The sequence below is a fragment of the Diplotaxodon limnothrissa genome, linkage group LG11, assembly GCF_057381915.1.
Source record: "Diplotaxodon limnothrissa isolate DT_005_m linkage group LG11, D_limnothrissa_male_GT1.1, whole genome shotgun sequence".
Classification (NCBI taxonomy): Eukaryota; Metazoa; Chordata; class Actinopteri; order Cichliformes; family Cichlidae; genus Diplotaxodon; species Diplotaxodon limnothrissa.
Window position 1 is genome coordinate 38,612,588 of NC_140606.1, and position 21,367 is coordinate 38,633,954.

General features: G+C 43.9%; 1 protein-coding gene across 1 annotated transcript; it reads left to right on the plus strand.

Moving 5' to 3' along the window:
- The first annotated feature begins 1,065 nt into the window (after nucleotides 1-1,065).
- Nucleotides 1,066-7,953, plus strand: LOC146623582 (putative C-type lectin domain family 20 member A). The gene is made up of 5 exons (XM_085366011.1): nucleotides 1,066-1,246; nucleotides 2,211-2,570; nucleotides 2,656-2,982; nucleotides 7,325-7,422; nucleotides 7,813-7,953. The coding sequence occupies exons 1-5, from the start codon at nucleotides 1,066-1,068 to the stop codon at nucleotides 7,951-7,953; spliced, it is 1,107 nt and encodes a 368-aa protein (XP_085222137.1).
- The last annotated feature ends 13,414 nt before the right edge of the window (nucleotides 7,954-21,367 follow it).

Genomic DNA, 21,367 nt, shown 5'->3' on the forward strand with positions numbered 1-21,367 from the left:
GCTTAGTCTGTAGCTGATGACTAAAAGGACCCACAGTGCTCAAACTGCACCTTTTTCATGATCCAGGGCAGGTCTGGCTTCTTCTTTCAGTGAAATTTAGTGGTGACTTTAAAATCAGTGCATTTTATTTGTCTGTGACTGAGCCTCCATCTTTGGGAGTGGTGCTGTGTGAGACTCTCAAAGCACGTTTTGCACTTTTAGAGGAGATGCACTAAAACTGTAACATCATTAAAAAGACGCTGAAGCCAAACAAACAAAGAACAAAATAAAAACTGTTTGTTCTCTATGATTGGAACTGACATGTGAAATGTGTCGGGTTGTGTCGTCATCATCACTGATTTGTTTGGAGGAGTCGAGCTTGAACGCTCTTTTGTCCCAATTCTAATAATGACAACATTATTCAAATAAGACTGAAGTGGTCGGGCAGAGAATCAGCGCTGTATCCATGCAAACACATGCACAGCAAGCAAACCTCGGCCTTGGATTCAAATGAAGACGCAAACATTTCCAAGTGCGTCCATCTTTGCTGATGATGCAGCAGACACGCTGACCTCCAGTCAGGAGGAGGAGCATGTTCTTCCTCTCACAGACACTGAAGCCTGAAACCGAACGGCCCGTTTACTGCGTTTAACCTCAGTCCCAGTTTCATGGTTCGACGCCTGTGACCTCGTTTAGCTCCAGTTCACAGCCCGTTCTGCCAGACGTCAGTCTGTTTGCATAACTTTGAATAAGTCATCTTCAGTTAAACGACTCTGAGCATCTTTAAACAAATGCACTTTAATGAACACTGGGCTGCTTTCTAAAAAACCACTTTTACAAAGTCTCTGATGGACGTGGGAGGAGGAGCGAGGATGACATTTATATCAGATGAAGAGTTCTGACTGTGTCACAGCTGCACAGACGTCTCATCGTGTCGGGTATGTTCTGCATATGTTTGGTTTATTTGATAATCTCACACATTCATTGTCTGGTATTCTAATAAACAAAATGATGATAATTGAAGGAAGACAACATTTTTAAAGTTGAACGTTTCAAATGTTGAATATGTTTGATAGTTTTGTTTGAATGATTAGATTAGATAGAAATGGAGTGAATGACAGAGACAGCTGCCTCTTTGTTGATGCTGCTTTAAGTGTTATGATTAATAATGAACGAGCAGCTGCAGATGAGATTCATGAGGACGTCTTCACAGTTTTTCAGCTCTCAGTCATGAAGAGGTGTGGACTGATCCTGCTGCTGCTCTCAGGTCTGTGAACTCATCTCAGTCGCCTCATTTACAGTTTGAATAAAACTTTTGATGTCAGAAAATCAAAGAAAGCACAAAGTGAACTGCTCCATAGGGATTATTTTAAAGGTGTCTGTAAACGAGCTTCAAGCAGTCACAGGAACACTCATACAATCTCCAAAGACCTTTGTCATGTCAACTAAACTTCTAAAGGTTTCTTTGGGTCCAGTTAGAAGTTTGATTGACAGTTTAATGGTCGGTAGTTTGTAAGAGTTTGTATAAAGTGAAGTAAAAGAGTAAAGAAAGAAAGGAGGGAAGAGTCAGTGCATGAACGTGGCTGTTTGTGTGCACTGCTGAGAAAAACACGTCTTGATTTTATTTTCTGTGTAGAAATCTGACTGAAAGCCTGAAACGCTGCAAACCCGTCAGCTCGCTGAAAAAGATCCTGACTGCTTTTACCACGTCCGTGTGCACGTTAGAGCAGGGCGATATGGCCAAAAATATTTATCATGATATTTCATTTTCTTATCGTTGCCTAACATTGTACCGGTATTACCGTGAACGGTATAATATGGCCCAGCCCTAGTGCACGTGTTGTTCAGCTTTGAGCCTCGACCACTAACACGTCGTTTTCCTTCATTGTGCACACTGAAGAGGAAAAATCTTCCAAATACATGTGCAATAAGGCCAGAGTGAAAAACAAACTTAGCACTGTTAAAGCAGCTTTTTAAGCTGATGTGAGTGTTTCGCCCTGGAGCAGGAAACCAGTGTGTAGGTGTCCACAGGCACCGTAAAACAGCTTTTAACCAGTACACGAGTTACACATCCTTTGAAGGACACATATATTAACATATATTCACGTCTTTAAAGATGTCAACAAAAAGTTTGCGTTGTGGTAGCATGTAAAGAATTTATTCTCCTGATGACTAAAATAGTCGAGCTGAGGTGAGTCTGTGACCGCGCTGACTGACTCGTGTCCTCTCAGGTTACGTGATGGTCTGCCATCTTCAGTCTGATCAGTTAGTCAGACAGCTCCACCTGGTTGACCTGCAGAAGTCCTGGAACGATGCTCAGCAATACTGCAGAGATGAGTACATTGACCTCGCCATTGTTAACAGCTCAGCTCTCATCCAGGAAGCCCAGAAAAGGGCGGGGAGCACCGAGGCGTGGATTGGACTCTCCAAGAGCGGCTGGAAATGGTCTCGCCTCGGTCCAGTTCAGTCATCCTGGTTTAACATGTGGTCACCGGGACAGCCAGGGACTGATGAGTGTGTGATAATAACTGGATCTGGATCATGGTTCACAAGACCGTGCTCAGCTACTTATTACTTTGTCTGCTATGACGGTGAGTGTTTCAGACTTTGGTACCAGGGTTTGACAAACTGAACATTTTAGCTGCAGGTTTGAATCCGTCTGATCTTTTGTTTCAGCTGCGACTAACAAACGCATCCTGGTGAAGAACTCAATGACCTGGTCTGATGCTCAGTCTTACTGCAGACAGACGTACACAGACCTGAACACCATCACCAACACGCAGGTCAACATCCAGGTCGCTTCTATGTTGCCATCTTATTATCATCAAGCCTGGATTGGACTGTACAGAAACTGGACGTGGTCAAACTCGAGCACAGCCTCCAACCTGCCGTGGGGGCCCGGGCAGCCTGATAACAGCGTAAACTGTGCCACAATAGTCGGATCAACAGGCTCCTTCAACAGTCATAACTGTAGTGACCAACGCCCCTTCCTCTGCTCCAGAGGTGAGTCTGTCCTCTGTGTTTCTGCACAGTCTGGTCCTCCTGGGCTCATCCGGACACTCTTGGCACAGCACTGCCGATGCTTTGGGTGGCGCTGTCATTTAGTGTTTGCTCTGTCTGCGGTAGAGTATCACTTCCTGTTCCTGTTTCAACACAGGAACAGGAAGTAGTAGTTGAGTAGCTTATCTGCGTAGCAATTTAATTAAAAACCTTTAGATAACTTCTGTTTTCATAGTATAATCTTCACGTGCACCATGGCTACTTCACCTGTCCCTCCTGCACTTTCTTGCTCATTGTGTCAGATGTTTAGTTACTCCTTTAGCAGTAATGATATCTGTAACAAATGTAGCATATTTGCAGCTCTGGAGGCCAGGATTACTGAATTGGAGACTCGGCTTCGCACCCTTCATTCACCCATAGCTAGCCAGGCCCCTGTAGCTGGTGCAGCCGAAGATAGCGTAGGCCCCGCTAGCTGTTCCCCGGCAGACCCCAAGCAGCTGGGGAAAGAGGGCGGCTGGGTCACGGTGAGGAGGAAGCATAGTCCTAAACAGAAGCCCCAGGTACACCACCAACCCGTTCATGTGTCTAACCGTTTTTCCCCACTCGGCGACACACCCGCCGGGGGTCAAACTCTGGTAATTGGTGATTCTGTTCTCAGACATGTGAAGCTAGAGACACCGGCAGGGGCCAGAGCAGGCGACATTGAAGGAAATTTAAAACTGCTGGCTAAGGGTAAACGTAAATTCAGTAAAATCATAATTCACGTCGGCAGTAATGACACCCGGTTACGCCAATCAGAGGTCACTAAAATCAATATTGAATCGGTGTGCAACTTTGCCAAAACAATGTCGGACTCTGTAGTTTTCTCTGGCCCCCTCCCCAATCAGACCAGGAGTGACATGTTTAGCCGCATGTTCTCCTTAAATTGCTGGCTGTCTGAGTGGTGTCCCAGAAACGATGTGGGCTTCATAGATAATTGGCAAACCTTCTGGAGGAAACCTGGTCTTGTTAGGAGAGACGGCATCCATCCCACTTTGGATGGAGCAGCTCTCATTTCTAGAAATATGGACAAATTTATTAAACCCCCCAAAATATGACTATCCAGAGTTGGGACCAGGAAGCAGAGTTGCAGTCTTACACGCCTCTCTGCAGCTTCTCTCCTCCTGCTACCCCCCCAAAAACCCATCTCCATAGAGACTGTGTCAGCTCCCAAACAGACAAAAAACAAACTAAAACCAGAAACAAACAACTTAAACATAAACAATCACAAAGAAAGAACAATACAGTATCCACATCTGAACCAAAGAGTAACACAGTGAAATGTGGATTATTAAATATTAGGTCTCTCTCCTCCAAGTCTCTGTTAGTACATGACTTAATAATTGATCAACAAATCGATTTACTCTGCCTTACAGAAACCTGGTTGCAGCAGGATGATTATGTTAGTTTAAATGAATCAACACCCCCGAGTCATTCTAACTACCAGAAATCTCGAAGCACAGGCCGAGGGGGTGGTGTGCTGGGCTGGTTCTAGACAGGCATATATGAGGGGGCAGACAGAAATGTAAAGGGGGCACATGGTGGCAGCTGAGGCGAATGTGGGGTGCTCTGAATAACTGTTTTTGTCATGTAATTGGATTGCACTTTGTCAAACCTCTACCCTAAAACCTGACCAACTTGGGTGTCCCCCCTGAAGGCTCAGCTTCTGCAGGTCTAGATCTTAGTGTCACTGAGGCACACAAACCCCCTGACCACGTTAAGGTGGCAATCACTCAGGAGGAAAACTGAAAAACAAAATAAAAAATAATAAAATAAAATATTGCTCATCAGATTCTACCAACTAAAAACATGACATTTACCTTAATTAGATGCCCTATGTTAAATACATTTGAATCCAACCATAGTACTTCTCACTATTGCCAATATTAACAAAACTAAAAAGGGTAGGCCAAGTTATGAAAAAAGGGCACTTCTCCAACTCTTGAAAAATAGAAATAAAAAATACATTAAAATATCCATCCAGTTCTTTAAAACCAACAACATAAAATCTATCTTAATTTGATTGCCTAAGTAAAGTATCAAATCAATTTTATTTATATAGCACTTTTACATTATACATGCTTCCCTTAGGCAGCATCATTAGAAGACATAGCATACATTTACACTGCTATGCAGATGACACCCAGCTCTATCTGTGCATGAAGCCAGATAACACACACCAATGAGTTACACTGCAGGAATGTCACCCCTGACGTCGTTGCCCACCTCTCAATTTTAAATACACTTAGTCATTGAGGGCTAGCAGGAGGGACTATGCGCTTACCTGCTGCTCTCTGGCAGGTAGCTCCATGCCCTCCTGGGTTTTAATTGCACCTTAGAACACATATGCATCAACACTACAATGAGCGGGTGGAGGGAGGTTTGGAGTCTTCTCCCACCCCCATTCTCTGCGGCCTGCTGGAGCGGGAGGGCTAGTAGGAGGAGTTGGCCGTCCGACTGCGGTCTGGGGTGTGGGGCCTCCCTGCTGCTGCGGAGTCGGGGTGGTCTGCCTCTCCCCACCGCAGGGAAAAGGGTAACACCACCTGGGTCTGGGTGCAATTCCCCCCTCCAGGGGCAAGGGTACCTAGACCCGGTTTGTAGAGTACGCTTGGGGAGTGTGATTGTGTGTACAGCGTCTCTTTATGTCTGTCTCCACGTTGGTTGAGTGTGGAGTAAGTGCATATGAGAGCATGAGGGTGGGAATGGATGTTTGTGTCTGTGTGTGCCTGTATTTCTGTGTCTATATGTCAGGTTGGGTATCAGACGCCACCTCTCTGGGGACACCTCAGGCCCTCCAAGGTTTGGAGGCCTATCTCCACCCACCACCACTTCCCCTGCCGGTGGCGGACTCCCTCAGGTGTCGGTGTGTTGGTGGTTCTTTGTGTCTGGGGGTGGGCGTCCGGGTACACACCGGCTCACTCCTTGGCGGCCGCTTGTCGGGGCCTGGGGCCTGGGGCTCGCTCGGGCCCCTTTGGAGGTGGGGTGCCCCCGGCCTCTCGGCCTGGGGCTCGGTCACTCAGGCACAGCTGGGGGCCGGCGGAGCTCACGGGCGCGTCACTGCAACTCCCCCTGACTTCTGCTCCGCGGCTGCTGGGCGAGCCCTCATCTGGGACTCTCCTCAGCTCTTACTGGAATAGTGGCGCGGCTGCCCCTCTGTTGGTCTTCCTTGGTCTCTTGTGTTCTGGGGGCCTCTGGATGTCTGGAGTTTTGATCTCCTCCATACCCGCTTCACACCCTGGAGGACGGGGCTGTGGCCCCCCCACACTCCCTAGCAGATCATTACATGGAGAAACCCTTGGAATGCAAGCATGCTGATCCACACAGGTATGCACACATGGGTATTCACAGACGCGGACTAAAGCTTTCTTGGCTGCTGCCTCAAAGCACACTGTGCGCTGTCTATCTTGCGTGCTGCACAATATTGTTTATTACTTAGTAAATACTGATATCTATGACTAGCTAGTTTATTGTGATGGTGCTTTGTTTTCTCTATTATTATGTTGCTCTTTGTTGTTTGCTGTCTCCTCTGTTTGTTTTTTTTGTTTGTTTGTTTTTTTTCTCCATACAGGTGACCCAGGAGTTCTTTTTTTTTCTCTCTCTCTCTTCCCCCCCCTTCTCACCGTCTCTTCTCCCCTTTGGTTTTCTTTCTTTCTCTCCCCCTCTTTCTCTCATTCATTCCCCCTGTCCTATTTATTAAAAAAAAAAAAAAAAAAAAAAAAAAAATGACAAAGGATGAACTGAAGCTCTGCCATCACGTAATGTCGCATACTGCTGTTTCTGATGTCATTTAAAAAAAAAATAAAATAAAATAAAATAAAGGAATGTCTTAAAGACATAAAGACCTGGATGGCCGCTAACTTTCTGCTTCTTAATTCAGATCAAACTGAGGTTATTGTACTCGGCCCTGAAAAGCTTAGAAATATGGTATCTAAGCAGATTCTTACACTGGATGGCATTACCTTGGCCTCCAGTAACACTGTGAGGAACCTTGGAGTCATTTTTGACCAGGACATGTCCTTCAATGCACATATTAAACAAATATGTAAGACTGCGTTCTTCCATTTGCGCCCCTCCCTGAGCTCTGAGTTCTGCTGGAGGTTTCTTCCTGTTAAAAGGGAAAAAGTTTTTCCTTCTGACTGTCGCCAAAGTGCTTATTCATAGGGGGTCATTTGATTGCTTGGTTTTTTCTCTATATGTATTACTATAGGGTCTACCGCACAGTATAAAGCGCCTTGAGGCGACTGTTGTTGTGATTTAGTGATGTATAAATAAAATTGAATTGAATGGCCCTTTTCTTTCTCTGCAGATGTCAAACCTTCAGCCTCGAGGTCAGTGAAGGTTCAGCTGAGGGCGGGATCTGCAGACCTGAACGACCCCACAGTGCAAGAATCCATCCTGCAGCAGGTCAGAGGTCACACGGGCCCCGATACAAGGAACAGACCGCTATAACTACTGTGAAATGATAGAGAGCAGTGAGTCTGTGCAGGTTCAGGGACACGTGACAGCACACAGCTGCAGAGATACGGGGCTCGTTTAATGCAATCCCATCCATTTGTATTATTTAACCTTTTTAACTGGTAACTTGAAGAAGTCACTTAATTTCAGATTACTGTGAGGAGACGACGTGAACCAATGACAGGCAATGAGGCCTAATTCCAGACTTCAGTTTCATCCCCAGCCAGTTCATTTAGTTCATTTCCCCCAGAAACAGCACCAACAACGTTTTCTGCTCACTACAGAAACAACGGCTGATTAATGAGGAGCTTCTGTTAATGTGTGAAAACTGTGTTTCAGGTGAGGGAGAAGCTGGTGGAGCAAGGGATCAGAGAGGAGGTGAAGCTGAGGTGGAGGACGCAGCCTGATGGGAAGGTTTTCCACAGAGAGGAGGAGACAGCCGCTTACAGTGAGAAGGAAGACTGTGGCGGTTTAGTCTGAACGTTATTGGCTGATGTTCCTCAGATGATCTGCTGTGTAATTCAACTTATTTCCATCTCTGTACTCTGACTGCTGGACTGTAACAGCGTAGCTTTGCATGACTGACAGTTGGAAATCATCCTTCTTTATCCTAAGCTCAGATCAGAGTGTCTGATGAGCTGTTTTATGCCTCTTTGTTTCTTCTGATTGGTGAAGCTAAAGTTTGCAGGTGAGCGGGTGGGCGGACCTTCTGTGTCTCAGATATAAATGTTCATGATATCCTGTCTCTACATATGAAAGTTCAAGAGGAGAAAAAGGTGAAACTGAGTGTTCAGAGCAGCCTGATGTCTGAGCTTTTTGACTTCATACTTTATAGTTCAAATGAGCACCCAGCAATATAACAGTAGATATGCCATATATGTCAGTGAATCGCGCATTTATGCTCTCTATTATCATATTAAATATACATTTTTCTGTCTCAGAAATGTCTCTGCTGCTGTTTGATTCTGTAAACTACAGTCATGGCTCTGCATCCATCTTCATTGTAAACTCTATTCAATAAAGTCTATTGATATTTTATTGTCCTGTCAGAACTTTCAGTTGCTTCATTTTTATGCTCTTATTTTGAATTTGATGCAGTAACACACATCATAAAGGCTGAGACAACATGAAGTTTAATGCTAAACAATAAGACGTCTCACATACAGTGAAGCTGATTGGCGGGACAGCAGTCACATGACTGGCTATGAAATCCCAGACAGACAATCCAACAGTTTGTGAAACATCTGAATGTAAAATGCTGAAAACTTCTGCTGCTCATCTGTTCACAGAAAAATCTGTGAAAGCGACGAGACGGCTGTGTGACGGTGATTTTCAAAATAAATTCAGATCAAATATTTTCTGTTTTAAAACAAAGTGTTTCACAGTCTGATAAAACTCCACATTAAGACCAGAGTACCTGTCCACACAGCGGTGCATTCACTGCTGCACACACACGCACGCACATTAGAGGAACAAAAGCCAAAAACAACAGGAAACAGATTAAAGCTCATCTATAAAATGAGTTTCCAGCAGTCGCTGCCCTGACATGGACATGGCTGATGTGTTTACAGATTCTGCACTGTAAAAAATTGCAGTGAATTTGACATATAAACCATGTAAAATCCCTACAGAAATGTATAGTAAACCCCAAAACACATTTTTTCTGTTTCAATCACAGTGAATTTTTGTAAACTATTAAACAGAATGTTTTTGTTACATTTATGTTACGTGCCTCCAGCCGAAGGCGAGCTAGATGCACCTTAAGTCTAGCATGTCCGTTTGACCCACTGAAGTCTGGGGACAGAGGATCGAAACGAGGTAGAGTAGGAGGCACCTTAGGCTCCACCTGGACTTTGGGGGGAGTAGCTATAGCACCAACATCCTCCTTCAGAGGTTCGACACCTTGCTCAGCAGAAAGAACGTTACCATCACATACCTCTGAACCAGTCAAGATTTTCAACTCAACTAAACGTTGTAAGATAATACCCTTAATTTCCTTTTTTGCACTATATTTCTTTACTGGAATATCAAAGTGTGCCGCAATACTCAATAAGTCATCTTTACGACATAACTCAAACTTCTCAGGTCTCGGAGCATGAATGAAATCTTCTAAGTCAAAATCCATACTTAATTACAAGGCAGTAACATTGTACCAAGCACCAGCGTTGTCTATAGCTCTGGAAAATAGATCCCGGACGAGCCCCCACTTGTGTTACGTCTCCTCGAGGGCAGGAGGGGATAACACAACAACTCCGGAAACTCGGTACAGGTGTTATGAAAAAGGTTTAATGGCAGCGCTCTCACAGATTAAATAACCCAGATTCAAACAACAAATGTGGGGGAGAAAGGGACAGTTAGGTTGTGCCAAAAAAAACACCAAAAAGACAAAACCAAAACTTAGCTGATTCTATTATCCTAGAAAAGCAAAAACAAGAGGGAAAGACCCTAAACCTCAACTCGAAACAAGCTCAAAATTACATGGGTGGCACCAACCTACTTACCTAGTGTTTCTAACAAAAATACTCTACGTGAGTAAGTGTATGGGGTCCCCAAACTTACCTAGTCCACTTTACTCCCACCATAATCATCAAACAAAAGAAAGACAGTAGCGAACCGTCACACATGTGCCAAACAATTCAAAGGAGGGAAGAGAGCCGCGCCCAGCCACAGGTGAGTCTCTTTATCAAGGTGTGCACTCCTGGATTGTCCAATCGGGGTCTCCCTCCTCTAATTAGTTGGACATCCCCAGATTGACATCAGCCTGCAGTCTGCGACCTAAGGGAACGGCAAACAAAAGGAGAGGGAAAGAACACATACAGCCTGCAGACACGTAACAATTTACAACATCAATGTGTGATTATAATCAAATTTATTTGTTAAAACTACAAACATTGGGAACAAAAACAGTGAAATACTTTAATATTCTAACAAAACAATTATATTAATTTGACATGCAAATATTGTAAAAACTATAGTTTTAGTCAGTTGTTTTTAAAATACACGAATTATATGTAAGTCACTTTACAAGTTTATACCGTAGGCCTGTAACGGACCTACTTTAAACATGATTCATGAAATTATGCAAATTCAGGTATACGGCTAATAAAAATGTATTCACAGAAAATGTCATTGTGAACCTGAGAGGTTACTTCTCTATTTTTATGCTATACAAAAATATACAATTATAATGACATTTTTTAATTATTCAGGCTTATTTGCAGCCTATTGTACAGTAACCTATAAGAAATTATTATTATCGATATCTTAAGTAAAACTTCTGTTCAGTCATAATCAGAGGTGTGGACTCGACTTGGACTCGAGTCAGACTTGAGTCATTAATTTTATGACTTTAGACTTGACTTGAAAAAATGTTCTAAGACTGTGACTTGACTTGGACTTTTACACCAATGACCTGGGACTTGAATTGGACTTGAACCGGTTTACTTGAAAAGACTTGATATTTCACCCCAAATATAAAATTTAACATGCATATTATATAGAAAGTGTGCACCATTAATTCAATTCATTCATTTATTCAAACCACACTCCGTATGTATGTGTGCGTGAGCTGTAGCACAGCCACTCAAATTAACCAGATTTAAAAAAAAAAAAAAAAAAAACGCTCAAAAATGCTGCAAGGACATTTTTTTTTCCAGGTACATAAACTATGAAGTAGTCAACAAAAAACCGAAATGCAATATGCAAAACATGCAAGAAGAGAATCACAGACAGAGATGGAGCAGCTTCCAACTTTCTCCGACAGTTGAAGTTGCATAAAGAACGGTAGGTGGTGCTTCTCTCTTGCTACGATGAGATAGCTGACTTCATCTAACAAGCAAATCTTGTTCAGGCTCCGTTGGTGATACAGTTTTTTAAAATGTCACATGACTGGCTATGAAATCCCAGACAATGTACATTTCAATTCCTTTAATTTTAAATATGTTTATATTGTCTATCCTGTAAAATAGTCAGATGTCTATTCATATTAATGTACAGAATTCACCTGCTTGCTGCTACTACTGCACATTCACCCAGTGTACATACATACATATATATATATATATATATATATATATATATATATATATATATATATATATATATATATATATATATATATATATACACATATATATATATACACATATAGGCCACGTCGTATCAGCAGCAAGCGGCCCAGGTCCAGGAAGGCGGGAGTGAGGGAGACAAGACCTCCACTCCAGGTGCTACCTCTGAGAACAAGAAGAACAAGTAAGTCATCACACGGATTCTGGACAGAGTTATGATGCTCCACTTGACTAACATGGGGATAGCAGATACTCAGGCGATGAACGGTTGAGAGCGCAGGTCTGATATACTGCCGGAATAATTGCTCACAGGTGGTCAGCCAGGGAGGAGCAACCGAACTCCGCCTAAAGGAGTTGGGGCTGCTGTTGGAGACCTGCAGGTACCCACCCAGACCATGACACTAACAGTGCCTTCCATAGGATGTCTATGGTGCCTCCTCTCCACAGAGCTGTAGGCTACTGTAGCCTGCACTGAGTGCTAGGAGCTGGGTTCTGGTTATGTGGTGTTTTTGTCTGTATGTGTTTTTGGTGCCTCCCTTTTTGTATAGGTAGGCGGGGCAGTGAGTCACTGAACCTGGCACACCTGTTACTCATCAGCTGCATTCTTCAGAAGTGTTCTTTAGGAGCTACCTGACAGAAGACTAGTGTCCGAGTATTGACGTTTTTGGAGAGTCTGTAATTCTGCCCCTGCCTGCTGGAGCCGTTGGATTATTTCTGGTGACTGTAAGGATTTTGTTTCCTCCCCAGGATTTCGCCTCGTCTGGAGGTTTTGGCAATAAACAGTACCAAGTAAGCTCTCTGTAAAGTCTACTTTAAGCTTTTCTCGGTTATCGGTTATCATTTTTTTAGATCGAGTGCACCTGTGTACCTGTGTGTGTTTCCGTCACCTGCACGTCCTGGCTCCGCGTCCCCATTCATACGCTATTGTACATACTTTGTCCTTGTAAAACCTCCCCATCACTGTAAATAAACTGTCTTCACCGCAACTCTGCCTCCGTGCGTTCTGCTCCCTGGGTCCATCTGCATTTGCCATAACACTGAGTGCGCCTAATTTTGAATGCGCATCTGTAGCTCGTCTCTGATTGGATAATGACGTGAGGGCGGGAGGAGCGGGAGAAGAGCTGCTAGTTCACGGCTACAGCTAACGAACCAGCAGCGTGCACAGTCTGCAGAGTGGAGAGAGAACAGAAAACGTCGAGCTTTTACCAAGGACGTTTTTAGGACAAATCACAAATATGCGATTTTAATTGTTTTTATGACGGTCTGTGGTTCATCTGAAAGTTTGCACGGTAAGTTTAACATCTAGGCTACTTTTTTCGAGACCAAAACGTCACTAGCACCAGTTGATATTTAGACTAATACTTGATAACTTGGCGCTAGCATGCTAGTTCAGCTGAAAAGCACTGGCAAACTTTTTAAATACTAAAAATGGTCACCTGCGTCTTTTGTAAAAAGATATTGGTCACATTAAGAGGCTGTGTACAGTGGTCCTTCATTTATGGCGGGAGTTACGTTCTAAAAATAACCTGCCATAGCTGAAATCCGAAGTAGCCAGCTTTATTTTTTACAATTATTATAGATGTTTTAAGGCTGTAAAACCCCTCACTACACACTTTTCTCAGACAGACATGAACATTTCCACACTTTTCTCTCTTGTTTAAACTCTCTCAAAGTTCAAACCTTTGTAGAAAAATGAGTCCAGTGTTATAGAATGGTTGCATGTGTTTACAAAAAAGAAGAAAGTGTAGGAAGCATAAAGCATGTTCCCCAGATGGTATTAATGACATGTACAATCTCACCCTCAGCCCCCAAATTACAGTACAGATTATTAAGAAAACTCACATAAAACCATGTCATCTGCTAATTCAGCCACTGATATGCCAGAGAATGATAGTCGGTCTTATCTCAGAAATATGTGTCTCTTTTACCTTAAACTGCAAGGACAGCTGCTAATTCCTGCCTCTATAATACAGATTACTTGGATTTGAAGGGGAAAAGGTCTTCTGGACTACATGACCACAGTTGGTGTCAGCAAAAGCAAGACGTTCCTTCAGACTGATGCAAGGCTTCAGAGGATACGGGGACGGCAGAGTGGCTGCTCAGATGATGTGAAAGAGGTGGTCCTGCTTCTGCTCAGCTACTTTGAAGAGAAGGAGTCCATGCTTTTCCATGTAGAAGATGCATGTCTGGCAGATGAGGTGCAACTGGAGCAAGTGTCTCTGACACCCACGATTATTGTCTTTGGTAAGTCTGTTTCATAGCTCTCTCTCTCTCTCTTTTTAATTGCACTGTTTATAGAATCTCATGTACTGCAGTGCTTATTAATATAACCTGTTAAATAATTTGTTCTCAGGAAAGTCCTGCTATTCCTTAAGATGATACATGCTGAGTCTTGATCGGAACCTCGTCAGCACAAACATATCCTCATTCATTTCTGCACTGTGCATCGTGTTCGGGAGCTACTACAATTTTAACATCCATTATCTGGCTTCCACTCTGGAGGTTCTTCAAAGGTGAGCAAATATGTCTTTCTTATTTCTCAGACCTGAGAATCTCGCGGTACAACAATTGTGATTGAGACTCTGAGATCTGGAGTCTGGCTCTGACTCTTGGCTGGGTTTGGACCCGGATTAAGACTGTTTTTATAAAATAACAGTCTTTATTTTTCCTTTTCATAATTATCATGTGTTTTGAATAATTGTATTGTTTGTTATTTTCTCTTTTACCGTGGGAGGGGCTTTCATGAGAATGAAATGAATAAATTTTTCTTTTTCTTTTTTTTTTGTGAGAATGTCTCATGACAGTGACGTAAGCGAGTGCGACGTTCGTGACAACAGCTGTGTGCAGATCAACAGTGGATCACATATCGATTATGGGAGAGAGTATGAGCGTGCAGCGTTTAAAGCGTGGAAGTACTGACCTTACTTTGAGTTTGATTCCATAAAAAGTGACAAAAACATTAGTGTCCGCTGTGCGTGGGAAGAAAACTTCTTTTTACAGCGAAAAAAAACCCCAAACGTCCGAGCAAGCACCGAGTAGCTACGATGTAATTGTAAATGACCCAGATTATTTGTTTATTTGATATTTTTCAAACAGTTAAATCCCTGAACGAATTATACCTTATAATATAGATTAGACTCTTATTTTGAAATTCGGAACGGGCAACTTCCGGGAAGGAAGATCGTACCGCAACTGCTTGCCGCAGAAAGGATTAATGAGAAGGTTATCGTTTTCCATCCATCTTAAAATTAGCATCTAGCTGGAAGGCGAACAGGTATGTTTGTGTGTTGTACTTGTTGTTTACATTTCGGACAATTTGTAAATGTATTACTTGATTGTTAATAAGTTTATGAGCGATCTAGCAGGCTGATGCTAGCACCTCCTGTGCCTTTTCTGTGAATTGATTAGCATAACAGAAACGTGGTTATATCAAGTGAATGTTTATTTGTTTTATGTTATGATTACAGCTCTTACGATGTGTCTATGGCAATTTGTGATAAATGGGTTGGAATACCCCACCATGGTCCATCCGTAATGATCATTGAGTGCATCGTCTGAATAAAGTCCGGCTGGAATGCTACAGTAAGAGCTGATCCCCCGCATCATCCTGCTGCCATCCTGCACCACGGAACCACGAGGACGAGTCACGGAGCTGTGTTGCTATTCGTCTGTGATTGACAAGACATTTCACGGAGCAACTCAGTGCCATTCTATGGGTCTTCTAGACAGAGACTTTATAATCATCATGCAGCTGGCTTAATGGTTTGATGTGACGGTCAGAAAAGGTATGGAACATTTCATTCTAATCGACAAGGAAAGGACATTCATTCTCATCAGTGGTGGTTAAAGGGAGAGAGAAGGTCGTCAACTACTGTGGACATCTGCTGCATTAAGACACAACGGACATGAAGTAATAACAAGTGAAGTAATTTTGTTTATTGGTATTTACCACCACTACTGTATATTTATCATTCTTTCTACTGACCAAAAAGGGGGTGAAAGAGGGGCATTTAGTTCAATTTGTAACTGTACAATAGTAATGGTGTATTGATCTGTGTTTAGCATAAGAGGTTTACTTTACCACATCAGTTTGCAACAGCTAGCAGGTTGCATTTATTATTTTATACATTTCTTCTCAATGTTGTGTTGGTTATCCGCTTCTATTTCAACTTGGTTTAAAGTGCAAAGATTCTCCTCCCTTCTGTTAATGCAGCCTGTAAGTTATAGTAACCACAAGCAGCTCATTAACTAAAGCCTGCAAATTAGATAAGTAAATAACATAAACATTAAGGAAATGGAGACTCCCTCCTCACAAACAGAACTAGAGCATCAGATAGTCGACCTGCAGAATAAAATCAAAGGGCTTAAGGCGTCTCTTGAAGACACATCAGAAACTACGGAAATAGAACTTTTGGAGAAGGAAATTCAACGCAGAGAAGAAACGTTGAACAACTTACAAGGTGAGCTTAAGGAAGGCCTCCGACGTTCCACTCGAACAAAAATCCCAACTCCAAAGGCGCTCGAAATGCAACAGGAGGAAGCAAGAAAAAGGGAAAGAAAGTTCATCTCAACGTACGAAAGATGGAAGATTCGAGCCCGAGAGTCAAGAGAGCAGCTCAAGTCAGACATTAGTAAAGGCGAGCTGGCATCTTTGATGGATGCTTTGGAGAAAGAGAAAGAAACTGTGTTAAACACTTACCTTGAAATACGAAGTCACATTACACCTTCTCCAGAATTAAGACGTCACGTTGACAGTTGTGAGGCAGTTACAGCCGAAATTATGAAAGTTACCTACGAGAGAATGTCAGATCTCGATGGTGATTATGATGCAGAACAAGTACATTGCCGTCTCAGGGAGCTGCTTAAGAACAGCTACGCACGCTCCATCTATGGATCCACTGCATCTAGAGTGACAAAGTCAATCCGTAGTCACAAAGGCACTACTCTAACACTCAAACAGGCGGATGCAGCAGCAGAGCTAGCTGCTAAGGAAGTCGAATTTGAAGGGTTGCTGGAAGAAGAGAGACAAATGGAGAAGATAGAGGAACAGCACAGAAAAATGGAAGTAGAAAAGCGCAGACTTGAACGCCTTCAAGCAGAAAGGAATCTGAGGGCTGCTCGGGCCAAACTGCAAGTCTACAGCCAGGTAGCCTTGCAGGAAGGCAGTCCCCATTCCTCTAATAGTTCAGTGGGAAATCATCATGTTCCCCCTGCTATCAACCCTCCAACTCCCACCGTCACAGCATCGCCACCCGACCTAAACGTGTCATCCCTTGCCCAAGCCCTACAAGACAGTATGGCTCTAAATAGACTTCCAGTTCCAGAGCCGTCTGTATTTAGTGGGGACCCCATTCAGTTCATTGAGTGGAAAACTTCATTCATGTCACTTATTGACAAAAAGGCCATCTCCCCAGCAGACAAACTTTATTACTTGAGGAAGTATGTAGGCGGCCCAGCTCGTAAAACATTAGAAGGAACTTTCTATAGGAATGACAGCGACGCTTATAAGGATGCGTGGAACAAACTGGATAACAGATATGGCCAAACCTTTATTATACAGAAAGCCTTCAGAGATAAGCTCACAGATTGGCCAAAGATCCAACCAAGAGATGCAGAAGGATTAAGAGACTTCTCAGATTTCTTAAACGCTTGCCAAGATGCAATGACACATGTGAAGAGCCTCGAAATACTGAACGACTGTGAAGAGAATAAGAAGCTAATCCTTAAACTACCAGAGTGGATAGCATCTCACTGGAACAGGAAGGTTACTGAAGCCTTAAAGGGCAATAAGGAATTCTCCAGTTTTAAGGACTTCGCCGCATTTATGGCGACAGAGGCAGAGATTGCTTGCAATCCAATCACCTCAGCTTATGCCCTCCGCGGCTCTGAGTCGAGCACAGCAAAACAAGGCAGCAGAGACCCTAAGAGGAACAAGGCAAGGGTTCTAAACACACAGACTGAGGCTGACACCGAGAGGCTCAAGCCAGTTAAAGGAAAGGAAAGGTCTCCTTGTGCCTTCTGTCAAAATAATCAACACAGACTACATGGATGTCCCAAGTTTATTGCTAAAACTCTGGAGGAGCGTCGAGATTTTGTCAGAGAACATAAGCTCTGCTATGGCTGCACCAAACCTGGACATAGTGCAAAAGACTGTCGACATCGACACTCATGCAACACGTGCAAGGGTAAACATCCCACTTGTTTACACGATGACAACTATTTAAAGAAGGAAAGAGTTCTGCCACAGGAAACCACTATCCTGAGCAATGCCGGCCAAACGGAGGCTGCTGCAACTTCAATGTCAGTGATTACTGGACAGCCAACTAACACATCAATGATTGTGCCTGTGTGGGTGTCAAAAAAGGATACAGGAACTGAGAAACTGGTTTACGCCTTGCTGGACACGCAAAGCGACACGACGTTTGTTGACCAGGAACTGAGTGATGTATTAAAGGCAGATTCCTGTCCAGTTAAGCTGAAGTTAACTACTATGATTGGACGCGACGTGATCGTAAAGAGCCAAAGAGTCTCAGGGCTTTGTGTTCGGGGTTATCGCTCTTCCCTCCTCATCGACCTTCCTCCTGCTTATACCAAGGATTGCATACCAGTAAACAGAGCCCATATCCCAACATGCGAGACAGCTAAAAGGTGGAATCATCTCTCCAAGGTCATAGAAGAGATTCCACCTCTACAGGACTGTGAGGTTGGTTTATTGATAGGCTATAACTGCGCACGAGCAATGGCACCAAGAGACGTCATAACGGGAGGAGACGATGAGCCTTATGCAATTCGTACCGACTTAGGATGGAGCATAGTTGGTGGTACGTCGACATGCCCCGACACCTCAAGTACGGCGGGACAGTGCTTCCGAGTTGCAGTCAGGGAGCTCCCACCAGTCACTCCGGCAGATGCCATTCGCATTCTAGAGTCTGACTTTAAGGATGCTAAGGAAGACGGCAAACCAGTGTCTCAGGAGGACATCCTGTTCCTGGACAAACTCAAGAACCACATCGAAAAGAACAGTCTAGGTCACTACGAGATGCCGTTGCCCTTTAAGGAGAGACCTACCTTACCTGACAACAAACAGCTTGCAGTCATACGTCTGAGCCATCTAAAGAGGAAGCTGTTAAAGGATGAAGGGTACAAAGAACAGTATATCAAGTTCATGGAGGAGGTCATAGAAAGGGGTGATGCAGAGGAAGTCCACGATGATGGGAAAGAGGGCGAAAAATGGTACATACCTCATCACGGTGTATTCCACGACAAGAAGCCAGGCAAACTGCGCGTGGTGTTCGACTGCTCTGCCAAGTACAAGGGAACCAGTTTGAATGATCATCTGCTCACTGGTCCTGACCTGATGAACAATCTCAACGGTGTACTTCTTCGCTTCTGGTTGCACTCCACTGCATTGATGTGTGACATAGAGAAAATGTTTCACCAATTTCATGTGAAGAAGTCAGACCAGGATTACCTGCGCTTCCTTTGGTGGAAGAAAGGAGATCTCGGTGCACAGCCCTAAGAATACCTTATGAGGGTGCATATCTTTGGCGCAGCCTCATCGCCTGGCTGTGCGAACTACGGATTGAAGCATTTGGCTACAGAAAATAAAGACCGATACCCATTAGGCTCTCAGTTCATTCTGAGAAATTTCTATGTCGACGATGGAGTCACAAGTACAGACAGCTCAGAGAAGGCTATCAAGTTAGCAGAAGAAGCCAGAAAACTTTGTGCCCTGGGTGGTCTTAGGCTCCACAAGTTTGTGTCCAATGACAAAGCTGTCCTGGTAAGCATACCAGCAACTGAACGTGCATCAGACATTAAAGACCTCAACCTTGCCTTTGATAACTTACCTTCAGAGAGAGCGTTGGGTATCCAATGGCACGTCGAATCAGACTGCCTGAAGATCAGCACCAACCTTAAGGAACAGCCTGCAACACGTCGAGGCATATTGTCCATTGTTGCATCCCTGTACGATCCCTTGGGTCTCATAGCCCCCTTTTTGCTCATTGGAAAGGAAGTGCTGCAGCAGATGTGCTGCCATGGAACAGGTTGGGACGACCCTCTAACCAACGAACTTCGTCCACGGTGGGAGAAATGGAAAAACGACCTCAACAACTTGGAGAGGATAAATATACCCCGAAGTTATGCCCCGGCAGATTTCGGAAGGGTTATTAAACGTGAGTTACATCACTTCTCCGACGCAAGCACTACTGGCTATGGACAGTGTTCATATCTGAGGCTTAGCAATGAAGAAGGAGACATCCACTGTGCTTTAGTCATGGCCAAATCTCGCGTCGCCCCAACAAAGGTCACCACGATCCCAAGATTAGAGTTGACGGCTGCAGTCATCTCTGTGAAAACCAGCAATGTTTTGAAGGAAGAACTTGGATATGCGGACATTGAAGAGCATTTTTGGACCGATTCCAAGGTTGTACTAGGGTACATCAATAATGAGGCTCGACGTTTTCATACATTCGTAGCCAACCGTATCCAGAAGATACATCTCTAGACGAATCAAAGGCAATGGAGATACGTCCCTACTGACCAGAATCCTGCGGATCGTGCTTCTAGAGGTTGTTTTGTCCATGAGCTAATATCATCGGACTGGTTTACCGGCCCTGCATTTCTATGGGAAAAGGGAGTTGACCTCTCAGAAGAGGTGGCTCCGGAACTGTCAGTCGGAGATCCAGAAGTTAAGGAAACACGGACTCTAAACACGGAAACTGTAGAACAAGATTCTCTTACTTATCGGCTGGCAAAGTTCTCATCCTGGACTCGCGCCATCTGTGCAGTGGCTCGCATTCTTCGAAGGATCAACAAGGATAAGTCAATCGGCCTCTCTACAGTGCAGGAAAGAGAAGAAGCCGAGCGCCTCATCATCAAAGATCTGCAGAGACAAACATATTCGGAGGAAGTACGGCTACTGAAGAAAGGTTGTCAGCTGCCACCTCATAACAAGCTACATCACCTCAACCCCTTCTTGGACAACAATGGTGTGATTAAGGTGGGAGGTCGACTCCGTGATTCAAACCTTCCTCTCTCAGTTAAACACCCTACCATCATTCCAAAGGAACATCATGTTACAAGGATGATCATAGCATACTGTCATGAAGAAGTCAAACATCAAGGCAAGGGGATGACTCTCAGTGCAATTAGGACAAGAGGTTACTGGATACCAGGAATTGGCAGGACGGTTGCATCCTATCTTCGCCGATGTGTAGTTTGGCGGAAGCTTCGGAGACGGACAGAAGAACAGAAAATGGCCGATCTCCCTCCAGAGCGAGTAAATCCATCTCCACCCTTTACCTACTGTGGAATGGATTGCTTTGGACCCTTCTATAGCAAGCAAGGACGTAGTGTGCGAAAACGATATGGTCTCCTTTTCACCTGCTTCTCCTCCAGAGCCATCCATATTGAAATGCTGGAGGATCTATCTACAGACTCATTCATAATTGGACTGCGCTGCTTCATTGCTATACGTGGAGCCGTACGCCAGATCAAATCTGACCAAGGCAGTAACTTCCTAGGAGCCAAGAATGAACTGCAGGAAGCCCTCACGGAATTAGATGGTGATAAACTGACGAACTTCCTTTCTAAGAAGCAGTGTGACTTCATCCTAAATGCTCCTGGATCAAGTCATGTTGGTGGAGTGTGGGAGCGTCAAATTAGAACAGTCAGGAGTGTTCTCAACGCGACCCTTGGACTCTCACCTGGAAACCTACCTGATGCTTCCCTCCGAGCATTCTTCTATGAAGCAATGACGATAGTTAATAGTCGTCCTCTCACTATTGAAAACCTACATGATCCCAACAGTCTTGAGCCTCTGA

Coding starts and splice junctions, on each gene's coding strand:
- LOC146623582 (XM_085366011.1), top strand. CDS start 1,066: ATGATTAGATTAGATAGAAATGGAGTGAATGACAGAGACAGCTGCCTC. Junction 2,983..7,324: donor CCCCTTCCTCTGCTCCAGAG/GTGAGTCTGTCC, acceptor CTTTCTCTGCAG/ATGTCAAACCTTCAGCCTCG. Junction 7,423..7,812: donor AAGAATCCATCCTGCAGCAG/GTCAGAGGTCAC, acceptor ACTGTGTTTCAG/GTGAGGGAGAAGCTGGTGGA.